General features: G+C 40.7%; 2 protein-coding genes and 1 non-coding gene across 20 annotated transcripts in view; all 3 read right to left on the bottom strand.

Annotated features, from left to right (window-relative positions):
- Positions 1 to 14,750, bottom strand: part of FGGY (FGGY carbohydrate kinase domain containing) — a 510,923-nt gene that overhangs the window by 280,155 nt on the left and 216,018 nt on the right. The window lies entirely within an intron of this gene.
- On the bottom strand, positions 1,148 to 1,271 carry LOC138431631 (small nucleolar RNA SNORA3/SNORA45 family). Its single transcript, XR_011253783.1, has one exon. It is a non-coding gene; the product is annotated as a small nucleolar RNA SNORA3/SNORA45 family (small nucleolar RNA).
- Positions 1,495 to 4,533, bottom strand: LOC138441978 (F-box only protein 22-like). The gene is made up of 2 exons (XM_069592924.1): positions 2,932 to 4,533; positions 1,495 to 2,863 (listed from the first exon to the last, which is right to left on the bottom strand). The coding sequence occupies exons 1-2, from the start codon at positions 3,229 to 3,231 to the stop codon at positions 1,931 to 1,933; spliced, it is 1,233 nt and encodes a 410-aa protein (XP_069449025.1). The 5' UTR covers positions 3,232 to 4,533; the 3' UTR covers positions 1,495 to 1,930.

The raw sequence follows: 14,750 nt of genomic DNA, 5'->3' as shown, positions 1-14,750 counted from the left end.
ATCTGAAGATCTATAAAGCTGCCTCAACTTTAATTATTGTGAAAGCATATCTCTCTTAAGGGAAATGTAACTATAAGGGTCTGATTCACTCTAAATTATTGAAAAATTGATTTTTTAAAAAGGTGTTTGCTAGCCAAGACTTTTGGAACCATCTTAATGAGTTTAAAAAAAAAAAAAACACTCTTTCTTCTGAAGAGGAGAATCAGGTCTTTTTTCCTGATAAAAAGAGAAAAACTAAGTCCCCAGATTAATGTGTTCACATATTCCTTATTGATGGATAATCCATCTATCATAAGTCTTTGGCTTACAAAAAAAACAAACAAACCACATTCTCATCACTTTTTATTTTAAAACACATATTATTTACTTTATATTAATTATGTATTATCAATAATTTGAGTACTTTTTATTGCCAAATCTTTAAAAATAAATGCATGTGACAGTGAAACTTCATGGAGGCATTACTTACTGAAGCATTTTTCCAATCACAAGGATATAGATGAGGCTCATAAAGAAGTCAGATCTGTCATTGAATATCCCTTTCAAAAAACATTACAGCCCTGAACAAATGCACTTTTACTCCCTGGCAAACTTACCAGACTTCTACTGCATCACAGGAACACTCCATAAGAAGCTACTGCTTTATGACCAATGGAAAGAAAGAAGGTAATAGAGTAGGTGTACTATGCTGGAAAAAAAAGGGCAGGGAGAAACAGAGTGCAGAAGACACGCTGGATCTGGCCCTGTTCAGTGAGATGAGTCAGAAAACCAGTAAGCCAAATGATTCAGCACCATCCCCATGAAAAATGCACGAAATGATTGGGGATGTAATTTACTGGTAAAAAGCATGAGCTTTTGGAGTAATACAGGCCTGGATTTGAATTCCTGCACCTTCACCAAATAGCTATGAAGACTTTGCTAGTTATGTAAACTCTGTGAGCCTTGATTTTCATATCTGTAAAAGGAGATAGAAATAGGACCTGTACCTCATTGGTCTGTCAGAAAATTTACTTGATAATTCAAATAAAATGCTTGGCAACAGTTCCTGGCACATAACACACATTCAACAAATGATAACCATTATCAGGACACTGTTCCCTTTCCTCCGTTTTTTTTTTATTTTTTATTTTTTTTAGTCTCAACATTGATGTTTATTTGCTGGTGACTATGCCCTGAGGGCTACAGTGAGTGACTAAGGTCAGCAGTTACTCTTCAAGGACTCTAGCACACAAAGGCAGCAGCTGATACCCAAGTGTGACTCTAGCCTCGATCCCTTGTCCATGTTGCAATGTCTTTACTGAGGGAAAAGGAAAATGTTTTCCCTTATAATAGAATATGGATTAGTCTTGGCAGTTCATTTGACTAAGCAACTTCATAGAGTACTAAAACAAAACAGTTCTTTAATACTTATCAAGTAAAAAGTCAGTAATAATTTTGTTACAGCTTCTGAAAAGCATGGTGAAACTGTAAAGCAGAGAAAAATTTATCAAGCCATTTGTATAGTTTTCTCTTTTATTAAGGAAGAAAAAAATCTTCATGATTCTGCTGAAAGATCATCTCACACTGCAGAGGTAGTCATGGAATGTCTCAGCTCTCCTTCCAGTGATGGATCCTTTCTCAATCTTTCCATGCAGAAGACTATGTAAAGTCCTGTCATACAGCAGTCACACAGCCTGGTGCAATAGTCATAATCGGTTCGCTTGTGCCTGATGTAAAAGTTCTCAACTCTGGGTCCCCGTTATGTTATATACAAAGTTATCCTTCCTCTAATACATTAAAAACTACCAAAAAAATCTTTAGAGTGTCAAAGCTACAAAACAGATACATATAAAGTTTCTTCTGTCTGAAATATACACCTCCCAAGTTTCCATTTTCCAGAAAAGGCAGAGCCTACAAGTTATATATTGTGAAAGCCACTTTACAGGTAGCTTTATTTAGATGACCCAAGATGAATCAGTGCCATTATTGTTGTATAGCTGTGAAATAGATCATTATAGTTAAACTCATTACATTTCTTCAATATGAAGTTCCCAGTGACTATGCGATCACATCCAATTTCTCCATTTCCAAAGAAGCCAAATAAAGGAACACTAGGAAAAAACTTTCTAAATGCATCAGCCTCCACATTCTTCTTGGCTCTGTAATACTGAGAGCCCCTGCCGACGCATGCAAACATGAAACCGATGGTGTTCTGCTCCGGAATGTTCGCTGCCTTGAGGCGCTGCATGGCAGCGTCAGCAGCCTTCTCGTTGTTGACATCCTCGTTGAGAAGCACTGTGGCACCCTGGACTTGCTGTCCACTAAATGACAGTCCGACCACACCAGTGGCATCAATGTCCAGGGGGCTCTTTTCAGAAGTCAGTGATGCCAGGTTGTCCACCTGGCCTCCAGCCAAGATGACATTCATATCACTGAACGTGCTGACGACTCGCTGCAGGTAATCACTGGCTCCCACCTTACAGCAGTTATAGCCAAATACAAGGACCACACGAAGCTCAGGGTTATCGACAAGACCTACTTCAGTGAGTTGATGCCTTTCTAGTGTTAATTTCTTTGGATCCTTAATAAAATGAAAGGGCTTTATTTTTATTCCATCAATTTGAGGAAATAATAGAGCAAAACCAGATTCTCCAATTTCTATTTCCTGAGGTCGATTGCTACGTGATCCTATTGGTGTCACTACAATTCCTGGGGTCACAATCCCAAGGACTTGGCATTGTTTTGGGAAGAGCTTCTCAAGGGCAAACGCTGCTTCCATAGTAGTTCTTTTCCTGGCTCTCTTATGGCCACGACACTCCTCCAGATTAATGAAATTTTCCGAATCCGCCATGTAAAGAACTGTCTGTGGTAATATATGGACATTCTTTCTTCAGGTCAGTGCTGGTGTTTTGAGTCCATCTACTCACTCATTTTTCACTTACGCTCTTTCACTTTCAGTTCATTCATCTCAAGCTCTTCGGCTACCACGCGGACCAGGCAATGCTGCGCCAGATGGCAGGGATCCGCCGAGAGCGCGGAGATCCAGGTCACATTCCGATGAGTCCGCAACACTCTGCGCACACACTCCCTCCATAAGCGACACACGCCGGCCACCCGCAGCAACGCCTTAGCAGGCAGGAAGGTGAAGACACGCTCCACCACCTCCGCTAGGTTACTCAGCACGAAGGTACTTCGCGGGTCTGCGGAGGAGGAGCCGCAGCAATCGCCGCCGCCGCCGCCCACCCGCTCCATGCTTCACCAACCCCACCAACCCCACCAACCCCACCAACCCCACCGGGAAACAGTCCGTTTTTTTTTTTAATTATTTTTTTATTGAAGGATAATTGCTTTACAGAATTTTGTTGTTTTCTGTCAAACCGCAACATAAATCAGCCATAAGTATACATATATCTGTATGCATACATATACATACAGAAATGATATGGACCTAACAGAAGCAGAAGATGTTAAGAAGAGGTGGCAAGAAGACAGAGAAGAACTATACAAAAAAGATCTTCATGACCCAGATACTCATGAAGGTGTGATCACTCACACTCACCTAGAGCCAGACTTGCTGGAATGTGAAGTCAGGAGGGCCTTAGGAAGCATTACTACGAACAAAGTTAGTGGAGGCAATGGTATTCCAGTTGAGCTATCTCAAATTTTAAAAGATGATGCTGTGAAAGTGCTGCACTCAATATGTCAGCAAATTTGGAAAACTCAGCAGTGGCCACAGGTCAGTTTTCATTCCAATCCCAAAGAAAGGCAATGCAAAGAATGCTCAAACTACCGCACAACTGCACTCATCTCACACTCTACTAAAGTAATGCTCAAAATTCTCCAAGCCAGGCTTCAGCAATACGTGAACCGTGAACTTCCAGATATTCAAGCTGGTTGTAGAAAAGGCAGAGGAACCAGAGATCAAATGGCCAAAGTCCACTGGATCATGGAAAAAGTAAGAGAATTCCAGAAACATCTATTTCTACTTTATTGACTATGTCAAAGCCTTTGACTATACGGATCACAGTAAACTGTGGAAAATTCTGAAAGAGATGGGAATACCAGCCACCTGACCTGCCTCTTGAGAAACCTGTATACAGGTCAGGAAGCAACAGTTAGAACTGGACATGGAACAACAGACTGGTTCCAAACAGGAAAAAGAGTACGTCTAGGCTGTATGTTCACCCTGCTTAACCACTCCAGAACTCTTGCCTGGAAAACCCCATGGACAGAGGAGCCTGGTAGGCTATAGTCCATGAGGTCGCAAAGAGTCAGACACAACTGAGCAACTTCACTTCTTCATTTAACTTATGTGCAGAGTACATCATGAGAAACGCTGGGCTGGAGGAAGCACAAGCTGGAATCAAGATTGCTGGAAGAAATATCAATAACCTCAGATATGCGGATGACACCACCCTTATGGCAGAAAGTGAAGAAGAGCTAAAGAGCCTCTTGATGAAACAGAGTGAACAAGTTGGCTTAAAGCTCAACATTCAGAAAACTAAGATCATGGCACCTGGTCCTATCACTTCATGGCAAATAAATGGGGAAACAGTGGAACCAGTGGCTGACTTTATTTTTCTGGGCTCCAAAATCACTGCAAATTGTGATTGCAGCCATGAAATTAAAAGACGTTTACTCCTTGGAAGGAACTTTATGACCAAACTAGACGGCATATTAAAAAGCAGAGACATTACTTTGTCAACAAAGGTCCATCTAGTCAAGGCTATGGTTTTTCCAGTAGTCGTGTATGGATGTGAGAGTTGGAGTATAAAGAAAGCTGAGCACAGAAGAATTGATGCTTTTGAAGTGTGGTGTTGAGAAGACTCTTGAGAGTCCCTTGGACTGCAAGGAGATCCAACCAGTCCATCCTAAAGGAGATCAGTCTTGGGTGTTCATTTTAAGGACTGATGTTGAAGCTGAAACTCCAATACTTTGGCCACCTGATGCAAAGAACTGACTCATTTGAAAAGACTCTGATGCTGGGAAAGATTGAGGGCAGGAGGAGAAGGGGGCGACAAGGGATGAGATGGTTGGATGGAATCATCGACACAATGGACATGGGTTTGGGTGGACTCCGGGAGTTGGTGATGGACAGGGAGGCCTGGTGTGCTGCAGTCCATAGGGTTGCACAGAGCCAGACACGACTGAGCAACTGAACTGAACTGACGAATACATATATCCCCTCCCTTTTGAACTTCCCTCCCATCTCCCTCCCCATCCCACCCCTCTGGGTTGATACAGAGCCCCTGTTTGAGTTTCATTAGCCATACAGCTAATTCCCATCAGCTATCTATTTTACATATGGTGATGTAAGTTTCCCTGTTACTCTTTCCATACATCTCACCCTCTCCTCCCCTCTCCCCATGTCCACACATCTATTCTCTACATTTGTTTCTCCAGTGCTGCCCTGTAAGAAAATTCGTCAGTACAACTTTTCTAGATTCTGTATATAGGCATAAGAATACGATATTCATCTTTCTCTTTCTGACTTACTTCACTCTGTATAATAGGTTCTAGGTTCATCCACCTCATTAGAACTGACTCAAATGCATTCCGTTTTATGGCTCAGTAATATTCCATCCTGTATATGTACCACAGCTTCTTTATCCATTCATCTGTCAATGGACATCTAGGTTGTTTCCATGTTCTAGCTATTATAAATAGTGCTGCAGTGAACAATGGGATACATGTGTCTTTCTCAGTTTTGGTTCCCTGAGGGTATATGCTTAGGAGTGGGATTGGTGGGTCATCAGTCAGTTCAGTTCTGTTGCTCCAACTCTTTGAGACTCCATGAACCGCAGCACGCCAGGCCTCCAAGTCCACCACCAACTCCTGGAGTTCACTGAAACTCCTGTCCATTGAGTTGGTGATGCCATCCAATCATCTCATCCTCTGCAATCCCCTTCTTCTCCTGCCCTCAATCTTTCCCAGCATCAGGGTCATACGGTGGGCTTATTTCTAGTTTTTTAAGGAATCTCCATAATGTCTTCCAAAGTGGCCGTATAAATTTACATTCCCACCAACACTGCAAGAAGATTCCCTTTTATCCACATCCTCTCCAGCATTTATCATTTGTAGACTTTTTGATGATGGCCATTATGACTGGTGTGAGGTGATAGCTCATTGTGGTTTTGATTTGTATTTCTCTAATAATGAGTGATGTTGAGCATCTTTTCATGTGTTTGTTAGCCATCTGTATGACTTCCTTGGAGAAATGTCTGTTTAGGTTTTTTTTTTTCCCCACTTTTTGATTGAGGTGTTTGTTTTTCTGGCATTGAGTGGTATGAGCTGCTTGTATATTTTGGAAATAAATCCTTTTTCAGTTGTTTCATTTGCTATTTCCTCCCATTCTGAGGGTATATCTTTTCACCTTGCTTATAGTTTCCTTTGCTGCACAAAAGCTTTTAAGTTTAATCAGGTCCCAGTTTTTTACTTCTGTTTTTATTTCCATTACTCTAGGAGGTGGGTCATAGACGATCTTGCTTTGATTTATGTCATTGAGTGTTCTGCCTATGTTTTCCTCTAAGAGTTTTATAGTTTCTGGTCTTACATGTAAATCACTGCAGATGGTGACTGCAGCCATGAAATTAAAAGATGCTTACCCCTTGGAAGAAAAGTTATGACCAACCTAGATAGTATATTCAAAAGCAGAGACATTACTTTGCCGACTAAGGTCCATCTAGTCAAGGCTATGGTGTTTCCTGTGGTTATGTATGGATGTGAGAGTTGGACTGTGAAGAAGGCTGAGCGCCGAAGAATTGATGCGTTTGAACTGCGGTGTTGGAGAAGACTCTTGAGGGTCCCTTGGACTGCAAGGAGATCCAACCAGTCCATTCTGAAGGAGATCAACCCTGGGATTTCTTTGGAAGGAATGATGCTAAAGCTGAAGCTCCAGTACTTTGGCCACCTCCTGCGAAGAGTTGACTCATTGGAAAAGATTCTGATGCTGGGAAGGATTGGGGGCAGGAGGAGAAGGGGACGACAGAGGATGAGATGGCTGAGTGGCATCACAGACTCGATGGATGTGAGTCTGAGTGAACTCTGGGAGATGGTGATGGACAGGGAGGCCTGGCGTGCTGTGATTCATGGGGTGGCAAAGAGTCGAACACGACTGAGGGACTGAACTGAACTGAACTGTTTCTTTCATTTCTTTTTCAATTATTTCTGCTCTGAACTTTATGATTCCTTTCCTTCTACTAATTTTTTTGGGGGGGGCATTTGTTCTTTTTCCAGTTGTTTTAGGTGTAAAGTTAGGTTGTCTATTTGATATTTTCTTGTTTCTTGAGGTAGCTATATTCTTGTATTGCTATAAATTTCCCTCTTGGAACTGCTTTTACTGAATCCCACGAGTTTTGAGTTGTCATGTTTTCATTGTCATTTGCTTCTAGAAATTTCTTATTTCCCTTTTGATTTCTTCAGTAACCTGTTGGTTATTTAGACATATATTGCTTAATCTCCAGGTGTTTGTGTTTCTTAGTTTTTTTTCTTGTAATCTAGTCTCATAGCATTGTGGTCAGAGAAGATGCTTGATAAGATTTCAACTTTCTTAAATTTACTGAGGTTTGCTTTGTGACCCAAGATGTGGTTTATCCTGGAGAATGTTCCATGTGCACTTGAGAAGAAGGTGTAGTCTTCTGCATTTGGATGGAATGTCCTGAAGATATCAATGAGATCCATCTCATCTAGTGTATCACTTAAGACTTGTGCTTCCTTATTTTCTGGTTTGATGATCTGTCCATTGGTGTGAGTGGGGTGTTAAAGTCTCCTACTATTATTGTGTTACTGTCAGTTTCTTCTTTTATGTTTGTTAGTGTTTATCTTAGATATTGAGGTGCTCCTTCTGTGGGTCCATAGATGTTCACAATTGTTATGTCTTCCTCTTGGATTGACTCCTTGATCATTATGTAGTATCCTTCCTTATCTCTTGTAATATTCTTTATTTTAAGGTCTATTTTGTCTGATATGAGGATTGATACTCCATCTTTCTTTTGCTTTCCATTTGCATGGAGTATACTTTTCCATCCTCTCACTTTCAGTCTATATGCGTCTTGAGGTCTGAAGTGGGTTTCTTGTAGATAGCATATATATGGGTCTTGCTTTTGTATCCATTCAGCCAGTCTGTGTCTTTTGGTTCAAGCATTTAATCTGTTTACATTTAAAGTAATTATTGATATATATGTTCCTATTGCCATTTTCTTAATTGTTTGGGGTTTGATTTTGTAGATCTTTTTCTTCTTTTGTATTTCTAGACTACGTAAGTCCCCTTAACATTTGCTGTAAAGCTGGTTTGGTGGTACTGAATTCTCTTACCTTTTGCTTGTCTGAAAAGCTTTTTATTTCTCCATCAATTTTGAGTGAGATCCTTGCTGGGTCCAGTAATCTTGGTTGTAGATTTTCCCCTTTCAGTATTTTAACTATATCCTGACATTCCCTTCTGGCCTTCAGAGTTTCTGCTGAAAGATGAGCTGTTAAATGTATGAGGTTTTCCTTGTATGTTACTTATTGTTTCTCCCTTGCTGCTTTTAATATTCTTTCTTTGTGTTTAGTCTTTGTTACTTTAGTATGTGTCTTGGCATGTTTCTCCTTGGGTTTATTCTGAATGGGGCTCTTTGTGTCTCTAAGACTTCATTGACTATTTCCATTTCCATGTTGGGGAAATTTTCAACTCTAATCTCTTCAAAAAATTTCTCATACCCTTTCTTTTTCTCTTCTTCTTCTGGGACCCCCATAATTCGAATGTTGGCGCACTGGATATTGTTCCAGAGATCTCTGAGACTATCCTCAGTTCTTTTCATTCTTTTTACTTTACTCTGCTTTTTTTTTTAATTTTTTATTTTTACTTTATTTTACTTCACAATACTGTACTGGTTTTGCCATACATTGACATGAATCCACCACGGGTGTACATGTGTTCCCAAACATGAACCCCCCTCCCACCTCCCTCCCATAACATCTCTCTGGGTCATCCCCATGCACCAGCCCCAAGCATCCTGTATCCTGCATCGGACATAGACTGGCGATTCGTTTCTTACATGATAGCTTACATGTTTCAATGCCATTCTCCCAAATCATCCCACCCTCTCCCTCTCCCTCTGAGTCCAAAAGTCCGCTATACACATCTATGTCTCTTTTTCTGTCTTGCATACAGGGTCATCATTGCCATCTTCCTAAATTCCATATACATGTGTTAGTATACTGTATTGGTGTTTTTCTTTCTGGCTTACTTCGCTCTGTATAATTGGCTCCAGTTTCATCCACCTCACTAGAACTGATTCAAATGTATTCTTTTTAATGGCTGAGTAATACTCCACTGTGTATATGTACCACAGCTTTCTTATCCATTCATCTGCTGATGGACATCTAGGTTGTTTCCATGTCCTGGCTATTATAAACAGTGCTGTGATGAACACTGGGGTACATGTGTCTCTTTCAATTCTGGTTTCCTCGGTGTGTATGCCCAGAAGTGGGATTGCTGGGTCATAAGGGAGTTCTATTTGCAATTTTTTAAGGAATCTCCACACTGTTCTCCATAGTGGCTGTAGTACTTTGCATTCCCACCAACAGCGTAGGAGGGTTCCCTTTTCTCCACACCCTCTCCAGAATTTATTGCTTGCAGACTTTTGGATCGCAGCCATTCTGACTGGTGTGAAGTGGTACCTCATTGTGGTTTTGACTTGCATTTCTCTAATAATGAGTGATGTTGAGCATCTTTTCATGTGTTTGTTAGCCATCCGTATGTCTTCTTTGGAGAAATGTCTATTTAGTTCTTTGGCCCATTTTTTGATTGGGTCATTTATTTTTCTGGAATTGAGCTGCATAAGTTGCTTGTATATTTTTGAGATTAGTTTTTTGTCAGTTGCTTCATTTGCTGTTATTTTCTCCCATTCAGAAGGCTGTCTTTTCACCTTGCTTATATTTTCCTTTGTTGTGCAGAAGCTTTTAATTTTAATTAGATCCCATTTGTTTATTTTTGCTTTTATTTCCAGAATTCTAGGGGGTGGATCATAGAGGATCCTGCTGTGATTTATGTTGGAGAGTGTTTTGCCTATGTTCTCCTCTAGGAGTTTTATAGTTTCTGGTCTTACATTTAGATCTTTAACCCATTTTGAGTTTATTTTTGTGTGTGGTGTTAGAGAGTGATCTAGTTTCATCTTTACAAGTGGTTGACCAGTTTTCCCAGCATCACTTGCTAAAAAGATTGTCTTTACTCCATTGAATATTCTTGCCTCCTTTGTCAAAGATAAGGTGTCCATATGTGTGTGGATTTAACTCTGGGCTTTCTATTTTGTTCCATTGATCTATATTTCTGTCTTTGTACAAGTACCATACTGTCTTGATAACTGTGGCTTTGTAGTAGAGCCTGAAGTCAGGCAGGTTGAATCCTCCAGTTCCATTCTTCTTTCTCAAGATTGCTTTGCCTATTCGAGGTTTTTTGTATTTCCATACAAATCTTGAAATTATTTGTTCTAGTTCTGTGAAAAATAGCGCTGGTAGCTTGATAGGGATTGCATTGAATTTGTAGATTGCTTTGGGTAGTACACTCATTTTCACTATATTGATTCTTCTGATCCATGAACATGGTATATTTCTCCATCTTATTTCCATCATTATATCTTCCTGCTCACGGATTCATTCTTCTGCTTCAGATATTCTGCTATTTATTCCTTCCTGAGTATTTTTAATTTCAGTAAATGTGTTGTTTGTCTCTGTATGTTTATTCTTTAATTCTTCTAGCTCGTTGTTAATTGACTCTCGCATTTTCTCCATTTTGTTTTCAAGGGTTTTGATCATCTGTACTATCATCATTCTGATTTCTTTTTCGGGTAGTTTGCCTATTTCCTCATCATTTACTTGGACTTTTGTGTTTCTAATTTGTTCCTTCATTGTGTAGTATTTCCCTGCCTTTTCATGATTTTTTTTTAACTTATTGTGTTTGAGGTCTCCTTTTCCCAGGCTTCAAGGCTGCATTTGTTCTTCCTTTTGGTTTCTGCCCTTCCAAGGTTGGTCCAGTGGTTTGTGTAATCTTCGTATAGGGTGAGATTTGTGCTGAATTTTGTTTGTTTGTTTTGTCTGTTTGTTTTTCCTCTAATGGGCAAGGCTGAGTGAGGTGGTAATCCTGTCTGCTGATGACTGGATATGTATTTTTGTTTTGTTTTTTGTTTAGATGAGGCATCTTGAACAGGGTGCTACTGGTGGCTGGGTGATGCCAGGTCTTGTACTCAAATGGTTTTCTTTGTGTGAGTTCTCTCTATTTGATACTCCTTAGGGTTAGTTCTCTGGTAGTCTAGGGTCTTGGAGTCAGTGCTCCTACTCCAAAGGCTCAGGGCTTGATTTCTGGTCAGGAATGGAAGTTCCACAAGTGGTTTGTTACGACATTAGTGAGTGAAGTTGCTCAGTTGTGTCCGACCCCATGGACTGTAGCCTACCAGGCTCCTCTGTCCATAGGATTTTCCAGGCAAGAATATTGGAGTGGGTTGCCATTTCTTTCTCCAGGAGATCTTCCTGACCCAGGGATTGAACCCGGGTGTCCTGCATTGTACACAGACGCTTTACCGTCTGAGCCACCAGGGAAGACGCGATGCATTAGGTGACATTAAAATAAATACCCCAAAATGAAAAACTGAAGATGAACCTCAGACAAATGGCAGTTACAAAGTCAGGCAAATAATAATTAAAATAATGGAATATACACATATACATATATACCCATAAGCAAAGTCAGAACAGTCTAACTAAAATAAAGTACAGTAGATTGACCTGAAAAACAAAGGAAATAAAAAATTATATTTACCAGTTAAGAACAAAACTAATTTAAGCACAAACCAGAAAACAAAAGGAAAGCAAGGTGCTAAGTATGGAATAAAGCAATGAAAACAAACGAACAAATATACTGAGAGGGAAGGAAAGAAAGAAAAGAAAGAAAGAATAGATATGCAAAGTTAAACAGAGGTAGACAGACTTATGTACATTAAAGATTAACTGCAAGGGGAAAAGAACAGTAGGATAGGCAAATAAAGGAATAAATGTAGAAAAAATGTAATAGGTTTAAAAAAACTAAAAATTAAAATTATAAAAAAGACCAAAAAAAAAAAGGAAAAAAAAAAAAAAAAGGAAAACTCCACAGAACTACAGAATTCCAGCGTAGAGGCAGAGGTTTATAACAACAATAAAAAGAGTGACTCAATATACACATATACATATGCATCCATAAGCAAAATCAAAGCGGTGCAACAAAAAGAAAGTACAGTAGATTGACCCAGTGAACAAAGAAAACCAAAAATTATATCTACCAGTTAAGAACAAAACTAACTAAAGCATATACTGGGGAAAAAAAAAAAAAGAAAGCAAGGTGCTAAGTGTGGAATAAAGCAATGAAAATAAAACTAACAAATATGTTGAGAGGAAAGGAAAGAAAGAATAGATATGCAAAGTTAAACAGAGGTAGATAAAGAAGATTTGTATACATTAAAGATTAACTGCATGGGGGAAAAGAACAGTAGGAAAAGCAAACAAAGGAATAAATATAGAAAAATAATAATAGCTTTAAAAATTTTAAAAAAGAGAAAAGAAGAAGAAGAAAAAGGCAATCTCCACAGGACTGCAAAGCCCAACATAGAGGCAGAGGTTTATAACAACAATAAAAAATTGACTGAGAAAAATAGAAAAGCTCAAAAGCTTAATTAGATTTCATAGTGACAATGAAATCAACAAGTACAATGGGGTGGGGGGGAGAAAAGAAAAAAGGAAAAAAAAAATCCAAAAGAATCTACAGAACAAGTCAACATATAAGAATAATAAATGTTTTTCTTGAGTCACTGCTGTCAAGAGTCCTTTCCCTCGCTGGGAGTCACAGTCCACCTCATCTCCCTAGGATGCCCTCCAATACTGTGCTGATCTCTGGACCTGCTGTGGGGGCAGCTCAGATTCTAATCTGGTCCTACTCCTATATGTTCTTGCCTCCAATGTCCACAGCTATCAGAACTAGTGTGTTTTCTTTTGTGGGAGCTCTCAGTGACTTTTTTATATATTCCATAGACACAGAGTCTGCCTAGTTGATCGTGTGGATTTAATCTGCAGCTTACACAGTTGGTGGGAAGGTTTTGGGTCTTCTTCCTTAGCTACACTGCCCCTGGGTTTCAATTGTGGTTTTATTTCCACCTCTGCATGTGGGTCAGCCACTGGGGTGTGTTCCTGAGGACTTGGGTTTGCCCCTGTTGAGGGCCAGGTGTGGAGGTGGTGCAGCTGCTTGGGTCGCAAGGGTTCTCATAGCACCAGGTACTTAGGGAAGTTGGCAGTTAGGGCAGCAGTAAACACAGTGCTCTAGAAGGGTATGGCAACCAGTATTGGCCAATACGCTCCAGTATTCTTGCCTGGAGAACTCCCCTCCCTGACAGAGAAACCTGGCAGGCCACAGTCTACAGAGTGACAAAGAGTTGGACACAACTGAAGTGACCCTGTGCACACAGGCACAAGATTTTTTTTTGGCCTGTGGCAGCTTTGCCCTAGTGAGAGTTGAGCATGAAGGTGGTGCAGCTGTTTGGCTTGTGGGGACCTTGGAAGTGCAAAATGTGAAGGGACACGGACTGCCTCCACCCCAGGACTTATGGCCCTAGCAGAGTCTTCTTTTGAGGCTCTTATACCTGGTGATCAGAAGGCCTCTTTGGCCAGTCTTTCTCCGTAGCTCCACCTGTTCAGGCACTAAGAGGGCTCCCTTGCCTGGGGTCCTTCTCTGTAAATTGGCATGTCAGTCACTTAAAGAGGCACCCTGGGTGGGGTCTGATTCTGTAGTTCAGTGCATCAGGTGTTTGATGGGCCAGCCTATCTGTTCTTAAGCTCTCGATGCTGGTGTGTGGGGGGAGAGAGGCTATGGTGATGGCTCCACACTCTACATGTGACTCAGCAGTACCGCCTTGCTTCCATGGCTGCCTGGCTTTCCCCCACAGACATTTCCCAGCATGATCTCCTCCCTCACATCCCCTCGATCCATCTCTCTGTAGTCAATAGCAGCCCTCACTCTGGGGTTGCTCCACAATCCCTAAACTCCAGTTCCCAGCCCCTGCACCTTCCAAGGGACCTGCGTCCCTGTCCAGGGTATGTATGGCTGCATCAAGGACTGTCTGATTCTCATTCCATTTAGGCTGCCACAGATCAGCTGTTTCACTCTTAGCCTTAAATGTTTCTTTTCTGTCTAAGACAATTTCCCGATGTGGGGATGGGACCCTTGCTTCAGGTCCTCCACCTGCTGAGGGCAGGTCCAGTCCTACTAACACTCCTGTTTTTCCCCCTCGTTCCTTCATCCTACCGAGTTTTGTGTGGTTCTACACATTCTTTTCCACTGGTCAGGTATTCCTGTCCACTCTCAGCTGGTGTTCTGCATGCACTTCTGTGTCTGAAGGTGTATTCCTGATGCATCCGTGGAGAGAGATGTACTGAGATGTACTTCATATCCACCTACTCCTCTGCCATCTTGTTCTCTCTTTCCTCTGTTTATACTAGACATCCTCCTGTCACAAACCCTGCATCTTTAAACTTTTATTCTTAAAAAAAAAAAAAAAGCCACACTGCTGGAGGTATGGGTGGGAGTGCAGATTACTATTTGAATTCATCCCCCCAGGACTTCTAATTTCATTGAAGCTGGAATAACAGTGCAGAAATTGCTTTAGACAAGGGTTTCTGCTCTTACTGTTGATTTAAACTGTCACTATCTGCTAAAAATGAAAATGCAAATTTGAACAAAGCCAAGGTTTCATCTAGGACAGGAAGACAAC

Source organism: Ovis canadensis, chromosome 1 (assembly GCF_042477335.2).
Source record: "Ovis canadensis isolate MfBH-ARS-UI-01 breed Bighorn chromosome 1, ARS-UI_OviCan_v2, whole genome shotgun sequence".
Lineage (NCBI taxonomy): Eukaryota > Metazoa > Chordata > Mammalia > Artiodactyla > Bovidae > Ovis > Ovis canadensis.
The sequence above is the reverse complement of the archived record's forward strand: the minus strand, read 5'-3'. Positions and strand labels throughout refer to the sequence as shown.